At 42.1% G+C, this 10,856-nt stretch overlaps 1 protein-coding gene across 1 annotated transcript in view; it reads right to left on the minus strand.

The window, feature by feature from the left end:
- The window catches only part of LOC144505172 (ubiquitin domain-containing protein 2), a 70,503-nt gene extending 62,759 nt beyond the window's left edge, over positions 1 to 7,744 (minus strand). Inside the window, exon 1 of the mRNA XM_078231119.1 lies at positions 7,573 to 7,744. Within this exon, the coding sequence (XP_078087245.1) occupies positions 7,573 to 7,642 (70 nt within the window). The 5' untranslated portion in view covers positions 7,643 to 7,744. The remainder of the gene's footprint in view (positions 1 to 7,572) is intronic.
- Between the last annotated feature and the right edge of the window lie 3,112 nt (positions 7,745 to 10,856).

A 10,856-nucleotide genomic window follows, 5' to 3' on the forward strand; every position in this document is an offset into this window, starting at 1 on the left:
GTTCATTTTACTACATTAAAAGGCCCTATATCAATATAAGTAGTTGTTATTGGAGGAGTGGAAACCAATGTAGGTCAGCAAGCACAGAGGTGATGGACTAGGTGTGACTCACATAAGCAAATACTAGATTAGATGCCAGGAGGCGTTTTTTTTCCTTGAGTTGTGGAAGAAGTTGCTAGCTTACAGTGAATACAAAGCATTCAAAAAAGGGAGGTGGAAGGATTGCTGACCATGGCTGTCCCACTAGATATAAAAAGTAGGTAGAGTGCTGCAGATATGTCTCCCAGTTATAGTGGACTCCAGGAACTTGTGGCTTGAGGGGTTAGAGAGATTGGCTTAAGAGATTGTGTGGCTAGTTGGTTCGTTGGAGTGGGTGGATAGCTTGTGGTGCGCATAACTTGAACTACGACAATATGGGGCATCCTTTGGTGGAGCTGCTGGCCTTTTCCTATTCATTTTCTTCGGTCTTGACATGTCCAAAATAACAAGTAGCACATGCAATTAATTTGCAAGACTGGCTGCTCAGTAAATTAGGAAGGTAGCATTATAATATTCCTCATTACTAATAATGCAATGTAAAAAGCAGCTTTACCTGCATGAAACAATGAGCATTATTGCTACATTCTCCTCAAAGTATCAAAACTGGCAGAGCACCACAAGCACAAGAAAATGAAGCCACGCATGACATGGAATCCAATCTCCAAAAATATCACAGCAACAAATCCATTAACCTTTGTCTAATTCAAAGGAAAGTATTCCAAAAGCCTCTCCATATGTCTGCATCTTGTGAGTTATATAGAGATACAGATAATGCTTCAACAGCACAGTACATGAAAAGCTCATAATTTTAATCAGGAGTAGCTTAGTAACTAGATAGTTGACGCTGCAAAAATATATCGGTGGTTCAATTAAGATCTGTAGAAGACCCACTGAAAAATAATAAACCATTACATTTTAACTGGATTATATAATTATTTATTGGTATATCCCCGCAGAGAGCCATGTGGCATTAAATGACAAATTAAGTCAATGCATGTACTGGCGTCTTATGTAGTTCTGAGAGAAATATGTCCTGACTGCAGTTTCCTGAAGAATCAATTTTAAAACATGACAAGGCAACAATACCAATATAACAACCTGTGTAAAATGAATTGCTGGAATCCCAAAAAAGGCTCAGTATATTGTAACCACAATATTTCATGCTGACAAGAAACATTTGACTTCCACTCTGTGATTCTACCACACACAATGTACCTGCAGACAAATGAGCAAACTACTAAAAACTTAAAAGTTAATTCATTTTAAAATTTGTTTTAGATAAGCATTTAGATAAAACACTATGAAGCTGGTTAAATGAGTGAGCAAAAGTTTGGCAAATGAAATATAATAGTTAAACATGAAGTTATACATTTTGGTAGGAAGAATAAAGAAGCCAAATATTATTTAAATGGAGAAAGACTACAGAAAGCTACAACTCAGAAGAATTTGGGGGTCACTGTGCAGAAATCACAAAAAGCTCAGCAGGTAATAAGGAAAACAAATGGAATGTTGGCCTTCATCTCAAAGGGAATGGAGTATAAAAATAAAAAAGTCTTGCTGAAACAAGAGAATGAAGGCACAAAGTTAGAACACACCTGGAATCCTGTGAAAAGTTTTGTTCCTCTTCTCTGAGGAAAGCTTGATTGGCATTAGAGGCAATCCAACGAAAGTTCACTAGGTTCATCCCAGGTATGAGGGATTTTCTTATGAGAAGTTGGGACTGTACTCATTGGGACTTTAGGAGAATTAGAGGTTACCTTATTGAGACATATAGGATGCTCAGGAAGCTTATCAGGGTAGAAGCAGTGGCATAATGATACTGTCGCTGGACTAGTAATCCGGAGACCCAGTGCAATGCTGTGAGGATCCAGTTCAAATCCTACCATGGCAGATGGTGAAAATTGAATTCAATAAATTTCTGGAATTAAAAGTCTAATGGTGACCTTGAAGTCATTGTTGTAAAACCCATCTGGTTCACTAATGTCCTTTAGGGAAGGAAATCTGTCATTCTTACCTGCTCTGGCCTACAAGTGACTCCAGATCTACAGCAATCTGGCTGACTTTTAAATGCCCCTAGGGATGGGTGATAAATGCTGGCCCAGCCAGTAACACCCACATCCCACAAACAATTAAACAAAAGATGCGGAGTTTTTTTTTCCCCTTATGGGAGAGTCTAGAACCAGCGGACATAATCTCAGAATAAGAGTCATCCATTTAAGACAGAGATGAGGCGGCACAGTAGCACAGTGGTTAGCACTGCTGCTTCACAGCTCCAGGGACCTGGGTTCGATTCCCGGCTTGGGTCACTGTCTGTGTGGAGTTTGCACATTCTCCTCGTGTCTGTGTGGGTTTCCTCCGGGTGCTCCGGTTTCCTCCCACAGTCCAAAGATGCGTGGGTTAGGTTGATTGGCCATGTCAAAAAAAAATTGCCTCTTAGTGTCCTGGGATGCGTAGGTTAGAGGGATCAGTGGGTAAATATGTAAGGATATGGGGATAGGGCCTGGGTGGGATTGTGGTCGGTGCAGACTCGATGGGCCGAATGGCCTCTTTCTGTGCTGTAGGGTTTCTATGCTTTCTTCTAAGCTTCTAAGATGAGGAGAAATTTCTTCTCTCAGAAGGTAGTAATTTTGTGGAATTCTTTACCTCGGCAGGCTATGGAGATTGGGTTGTTAAGTCTGAGATTGACAGACCTTTAAACAGTAATCAGGGTCATGGGGATAACGTGGGAAAGTGGAGTTGAGGATCATCATTTCAGTTCAGTCATGATCTCGTTCAATGGTGGAGCAGACTCAATGTGCCAAATGGCCCACTTATGCTCCTATGTCTCTTGGTCTCATAATTGAAACTGCATAATACAAGGTGTTAATAAATCCTAAGAGGCTGAGTTATGAGATATTAAAAGTTTTCAAGATGAACTTAAGATGGGGCAACATATTCAAAAAATCAGAGCTAGACCTTTCAGGAGTGAAATTTGGAAATACTTTCTACATACCAAGGGTGTTAAAAGTTTGGAACTCTTCTGCAATGACAATTGTTAATTTAAAAACTGAGATTGATATATTTTTGTTGGACATGTATAATAAGGAAGATAGCCAAAGATGGAGTTAGATCACAAGTCAGCTATGAACTCATTGAATGGTGCGTAACAGGTTTAAGAGATGAAATGGCAAATTCATGTTCCGTCACGAGACATACAATACATATGTTTTTGCAATGAAAATGTTAGCCCTCCAACTATTATATACATAATCCATTATTTCAACAGGACAGACATTCAAAATATGAATCAATTTGATTAAAATACATACACGATTTAATCCTACATATTAATAGACATAGTAAACTAAGTTGGTGGGACAGCGGCAGTGGGGAACCAAATGAAACATGATAGAGGAAAAACAAGGTGAACAAAAAATGAGACAAAAAGCACTACAGTAAGAAATAGTAAAGTTGTAGGGTCAGAGTAACAGGGAATTCAATAAGGCCTAAATTAGGCATGTATGCGGAACACAGTAAATAAACTTGTGAGCTGCAAGTGCATATTGCCAAGTGGGAATATATTATGGTGGTGATAATGGAAACCGGCTCATAAAAGAGCAAGCTTGGGTACTAAATATTTCTTGATACAATGTGTTCAGGAAACATAGGGAAGGATAAAAGGAAGAGGAGTGGAAGTATTGATTAAGGAGGAATGGAAGTACCAATTAAAAGGAGAATATTAAACATTGGAAAGGATGTTTTAGATGGGTCAAGGACAATCTCTTTGGTTAGAGCTAGAAAGCAAAATGTATCATTATAATAGGGGTATTCTATAGGCCAACTAGTGGGAAAGATACAGACTAGTAAATCTGCAAGGAAACTACAGAGGTGCAAAAGCTATTGAATAGTTATGACGTTAATTATCCTAATGGAGATTATGGTAATAATACTGTAAAAGGAGGAAAAGTTTATGAACTGGAACAGGAGAATTTTCTACATTTTTATCTCCAGTCCAATGAGAATGAGGCATTGCTGGAAATTTGGTTCTTGGGAAGGAGGTGGGTCAAGTGTCAATCGGGGAACATTGAGGAAGCAGTGATCATACTATCATAAGGTTTGGGTTGGCAACTGACATGGAAAAGGAGCAATCTAGAGTAATCCTTCCATCACTTAGCTGATGATTGAGATAGGCTGATGTGGAGGTGATTAGCAGGATTAGATGTATCGTATTTTTTGTAGATGGAACACAAGTGGGACATTTTTCCATTTTATTGGATAAGATGTCAATGTTGTCAGTACTGGAACAGCTTGGTTCAAGGTGCAGCAATTTCTGGAGCACAAGTTTTGTGTGCTATAGCCAAGCTGTTGTCGGGACTCGTAGCTTTTGCTGTATCTATTGCGTTTAGCCATTTTTGATATCACTGAATCAAATTGGCCAACAACTTGCATTTGGGGTGTGGGAATATCAGGGAGGAGCTTAAATGGATTATCCACTCCACATTTCTGGTTTAAATCTTACAAATTATTACGATATAATCCCAAATTTGGTGTCATCCACAAATTTTGAAATTGTACTTCCAATTATAAATTGCATTTAATAATGGAAAATAGCATGGAGCCAGTATCGATCCCTGTGGAACAGCATTCCCATCTTTGGCTTATGGCCTACCTAGAGTAACTATCTTCAACAACTACTTTCCATTTTCAGTTTGGGGCATGAGAAAGACAAGCATGTCTTTTTTGTGCTGAACTTGTCACAAATGAGCTGTGAAATGTTAGCATAATTAATGTATGCTTACTGTTTTAGTACTACATTACTGTATTCTATTATTTTTTGTTTTACAATCACTGTTGAATTTTTAGTAAAATATCCAATGGGCACGATCGGATCTAAGTCATTGGAATCCTGGATTTGAAATTTGTATTTATGTCTCAATGCATGGAATAAATTTAAGAATAAACTAAGTCTGTAGGGCTACAGGCAATATGACCAAATAATAAACATGATGAAACAAAAAGTGACAAGAGAAGAAAACAGCATTTACACAGATGTTCCATAACATCTGTTATAACTCATAACGTCCTAAAGTCCTTCACAATCAATGAACTAAAACAAAATCTCTTGGGATGAGAAGCAATATTGTTAATGCAAGGTGCCTGCTCCATAAATTGTTGTACTTAAGGGGAAAAAGAGCAATCCCCCTCAGCTTATTACAATGTAGATGCAGGAAATATTTCCTCAACATTGCAATTCAATTACATGAACTAAAACATTTATTTTGAAAATTAATATGTTCAATTGCTCAAGTCTCCAAAAACAAACTGAGTAATAATTTATGTGGAAATGGTTTGAATGTGACAAAAATGGACTCCCTCAAAGTCATGTGATTTTATGTTGAGCTTCCAGTCAATCATAAATTCTCTCCTACTTTACATCTTCATACTCTTCTGCAACTATATTCAAATACAATAGCAATAATTTCCTCGGTTATTTTAACAGCACTTACCATAACATTTTTTTTTGAAAAAAAAGACGTTCAATTTCTTCGAAGTATTTCTTTCCTCAAAAACATCTACCTATGTTGCATCTTTTTGGATGTACACAAATGGGAATACTTTGTTGCTATCCATTTAAGAAATCAGTGACCAAGAGGAAGAATAAACAAGAAAACTCAAGTGATTAAACGTGAATATGCATTTTTGTCTCTACCCACAACAAAGGTAGTTTTATTGGAATTCTGGCCCTTCACGCATGCATTTAGACCAATACATTGTTCTCATCATTTGCTCCACTGTGAACTTGGCAAGTTACACAATACGTGACAATGTAGCACTAAAGACAGACCTGACTACAGCATAAGCTTATATGCTCTAATGGAAATTCTCATCCACCCAAAATAGAATCCTCACCAAGTAGAGTTGCGAATGCAGAAGTATCTTTTTCAGAAATATTATTTTAAATTGAAAGAACCTGTGACATGACAGCATTATACTAGCTTTATATACCACTGCAATGAAAAATATACTCCCTATGAACGGTTCTGTATGAAATTCCAATAAATCAGCCTGGGCATTCATTCAAGGCGCTACTGAGTTCAGATCCCAATGTTGTTCATGTAAGATCTGTTACTTTTGGGAGATAAATGTTACCAGTTCTCACCGGGGCTATGAAGCATTTTATAGTTGTGGAACTCTTAACCGTGAAGGTAAGGATCACTGCAAGCATCAACAAGCCTCAGAAAATAGGCCACCACACACACACTCAGAGGCCAGATGGGTTTTGTTTTGGGGTGGGAGGGAATAGTTTGGTGGTGAAAGATGACAGAAAAATGTTACAATGTACATATTTTCTAGAAAACAATAACGCAGCTGTACATCAGTTCATCTTTCATTAAAAATAGTTCAGCATATCTTTCCTTCCTTTCATGAAAAGTCTGCAATTTGAAAACTCCAGTTAGATATGCAGCATGCCAAATTTGCCCCTTCTCTGGATATATTATGGAGTACTTTAGCCAGTCATGAAAAAGTTTGCCAATCTTCCGTTTAAAGAAGAACATAAATCATGTCATCATAATGACAATTCAACTCCCTTCCAGTTTCAGACATTCTTTTGGGTGATTGACAACTTGACTAAGTCAAAACATCAAGGGAATGAAAGGTAGTTAAATTACTTGCAGTACAGACTGACTGCGTTATTTAATTGTTTTATGTGCTAGTCCGTTTAGTAGTCCTGTTTTTACTTCCAAGCTTGGACACACGTGCAAGACTGTTGAATTATACCGTTTACAAGATGCCCAAATCATCAAGTTAGGCTTGGGGTTGCAAGAAAAGCATCAATATTTGGGTAGCTCTATCACCCAACTTTGCTGCTTACATTGCATTTAATAAAAAGACGCAGACTTGAAAATAAAAGTTACCACACAACAAAACATTTAACGATCTACACCAGACTGTAAACATTGCAACGCCACACCAAAATTATTAGGACCGAACAAAGGAGAACAAAGGGAACACAACATTTTTAAAGAAAAGAATCAAGAGTGGCGCCTCATGTTAATTGTACACCAAGTCTTCAACTCGATCACTAAAATACTGCGATAACATCTCGATGGGCTGTTTAAAACGTGTCGATTTTAGGTCAAACGAGGTAAGGAAAAGTAGTGCTCAGATGTGGGCCGGTGAGAGACAAAGGCAGCAGCAGCAGCTCCTGAACCCAGTACCATCCCTTCCTCGACGGGGGAAAGGAAGCATCCCTCTGGCTGCCAGCATCAGCTGCAGCTCTCAGACCGAGAGAGCTGGGGACGGCCGAGAACAGGACCCAGCAATGGCACACCCCTGGTGTGAGGCAGCACTCTCCCCGGGCTCAGCGGCCACCCGGCCCCGGGGCGGGGGGTGAAGGTTTGAAGTGAGGGAGTATGTGTGTGAGTGAGGCCCACACTCAGACTTTATCACTCGTCGCCAGACACCGAGCCAACTCAATTACATAATTATCTTTTAAAAAAAACTTGAAAACCGTCAGGAAGGAGAGAGTGAAGGACAGCGGCTTTCTCTTACCCCCTGTGCCGTCGGAATTCTCGTTTAAACTGCCTGAGGAATCATGCTGAGTGCCCACACACCCTCCCATGGGTGAGCTCCTGTCACTTTTACAACGGACCAACTGACCCGGCCCGCAGCCCCGGCCAGCGCTCACTTAACTGACTGCCTCGGGCGCGCGTACCCCCCCCCCTCCTTGCGCGGGCACGCGCGCGTGCTCCCCGGCTGGCCGGCCGGTGCTCACTTGCAACTGACTGACGGGCTGGCTCGAGCGCGCGACCCTCACGCACGCGCTAACGTCACACCGCCCCCACCCGGACCCGGGCGGCCCCTCCCCGTCCTCCACTTGGCCCCACCCCCCCGTCTCCATCCCGTGTGTGGCCCCGCCCCTCATGAATGCCCCGCCCCTTATGAATGCCCCCCCCGCCTCTTCTCCGTGTATCGCCCCGCTTGTGCGTGTGTGTGTGTGGCCCCGCCTCCAATCCGTTATAGCCCCTCCTCCCCGCTTTCGATGTCTCCATTGACAGGCACCGCCCCCGCTCCGCCCCGTGAGTGGCCACGCCCCCTTCTCGTGAGTGACCCCGCCCCTTTCCCTGTGTGGCCCCGCCCCCCGTGTGTGGCCTCGCCTCCTCCCCGTGTGTCGCCCCACCCCCCCGTGCGCGCGCGTGTGTAGCCCCGCCTCTTCCTCACGTATTGCCCCGCCCCCTGAGTGTGTGTGTCCCCGCCTCCAACCCATGCGTGGCCCCGCCCCACAAGAGCTCCTAGGCACAGCTGGGTGTTAGTTACTCATGGCTCGTTCTGTGGACTTTTTTTTTAACTTTAAGTTTGTTTCTCGCATCATTTGAGGTTTTTATTCACTGTCGTGTTTTGGGGTGCGTGTTTTTGTTACTGTGATCTGCAAAGGAATTATCATTGTCCATCTCATATCTCCAGCGTGCATGTTCCATCTCGGGTTGCCAACCCTCAATAGAATATCATAGAATCTCTACAGTGCAGAAGGAGGCCATTTGGCCGATTGAGTCTGCACAATCCCACCTATTCCCCCATACCCCATGCAGATACCCTAGCTAGGCGCCTGACACTAATGGGGCAATTTAGCATGGTCAATCCACCTAACCCGCACACCTTTCGGACTGTGGGAGGAAATCAGAGCACCCAGAGGAAACCCATGCGGATATGGGGAGAATGTGCAAGGTCCACACAGACAGTGACCCATGCCGGGAATTGAACCCGGGTCCCAGGCGCTGTGAGGCAGCAGTGCTGAACACTGTGCCACCATGCCGTCCAGGACTGGCTTGGAGTCTCCAGGAATCTGCAACCCAGGAGAAGAATCATTAGGACATTAAAACAGTAGTGTTTCTTAAAAAATATTTTCTTTGAACATTTATCTTTAATGGATATTAATATGGGTGAAAGGTTTTTTGGCCGACAGTCATGCATCATTCAATTGGGTAATGAGTTTTTGATGTCCATTTGGTCGAGGAAGGCAGTGTATTATATGGATGGATCTAATGGCTGGTGAATGGGGGCAAGTCATATGTTGAAACATCCAGGGTCAATCACCATTGGCAATCCTGGTTTTTAAATCCCATTAAGTCCTGTTCAGACTGTTGCCCTGTGTTCACTCGATGTGGCAGTACCTCCATTTTAACATTCTCATTCTTCTGTTCAAATCCTTGTGTGAATTCATCGCACACTTGTTCTACAACTATCCGTGATCTGGGTACTCCTCCATTGCTGGCCTCTTGTGCAACCCTGATTTTATTGTCCCACTATTTGGTGGGCCTGCCTTCAGTTTGATCCTGCACTCGAACTTCCCATACTTAACCTCTCTGCCCCTGTTTCAGATGCCCTTTGAACCCAACGTCTGACCAGGTGGTCCTAATTTCTCCTTAAGTGGTTCAGTGACAAAGTTTGCTTACTATTGCACCAGTGTGCACTTTGAGGCATTATATGAAGTTCAACACTGTCAGACTGTAAACTCTACACATGTTTCTTTGCTTCTTTTCTTGCCCCACCATTGTGTTGCATGCTCAGACACTAAAGGTACTGCTCAGTCTCCTCTCACTCACTGCCCAGGGAATTGGGACAATGACGTCCCAAGAAGCCCCACATGAGATGTGGGACAGAAAGCCAAAATCTGGGACAATCCCAGAAAATCCAGGAGAGTTGGTCTCACTGACTGCAGTGGTTCAGGAAGGCAGCTCACTGCCACTTTCTCAAGGTCAATTAGGAATGGAGAACAAATGCTCACCCAGCCAGTGGTGTCCCCATTGCACAAATCAATAATAATAAAAAGAAACAACTAAGGCTGATCTGATGAATTGGCTTGCCAAATGCACTCAGCATATAAGTCATGACTCTCAGTCACAAAGTCCTCCAAAACTTTGTTTCCTTCATGAAGAATTTCAGCTCCTCTTCGTCTAGGATTTTACATGATCCCCGGCCGACAGCAGTGCACAATCAATCCAAGTTCCACTGGCAGGGTCTTCAACAAAAATGGCACACGTCTGTTGAACCTCCTCAACACTATTTATGACAGACTGTATAACATGGATCCACCAATATTATCCTTTGAGTAACAAACACAACTGCAGAAACTGCGTATTGGTCTATTTTTGAAGCCCAGTCCATCACGTAAACCAGCCTCCCATCCATTGGCTCTGTCTACACTTCCCACTGCCTCGGAAAAGCAGCCAGCATATTTAAGGACCCTACGCAAGCCAGACATACTCTCTTCCACCTTCTTCCATCGGGAAAAAGATAAAAAAAAGTCTGTGGTCACGTACCAACTGACTCAAGAACAGCTTCTTCCCTGCTGCCATCAGACTTTTGAATGGGCCTACCTCGTATTAAGTTGATCTTCCATGAGACCCTAGCTATGATTGTAACCCTATCTTCTGCACTCTCTTCTTTCCTTCCCTATGGATGGTATGCTTTGTATAGCTTGCAAGAAACAATACTTTTCACTGTATACTAATGTATGTGACAATAATAAATCAAATCAAAATTTCAGCTTCTGGATCTAGCGACTCTTCAGCCTGCCTGCACCACTGAATCATTTGACCTCTGATGGCTTTGTTTCCTTTTATATCGTTTCAATCAACTCTAGACACTCCTGAGGCTTTGGTTTCAGATCTCAGTTTCAGTTTTAGTTTCCTTACAAATTGTAAGCGTCAGTTTTGTTTCTCACTTTTCCCTTTTCAGTTACTATTTTCAATTAGGGTCTGCCTCAAAAATATAAGCAATGAAACCATAGATTCCATTACGTGGGTGCTTGGTCAGCATTTCTTTCATTGTTTTTT

The sequence above is a fragment of the Mustelus asterias genome, chromosome 16 (genome assembly GCF_964213995.1).
Source record: "Mustelus asterias chromosome 16, sMusAst1.hap1.1, whole genome shotgun sequence".
In the NCBI taxonomy this organism is placed as follows: Eukaryota; Metazoa; Chordata; class Chondrichthyes; order Carcharhiniformes; family Triakidae; genus Mustelus; species Mustelus asterias.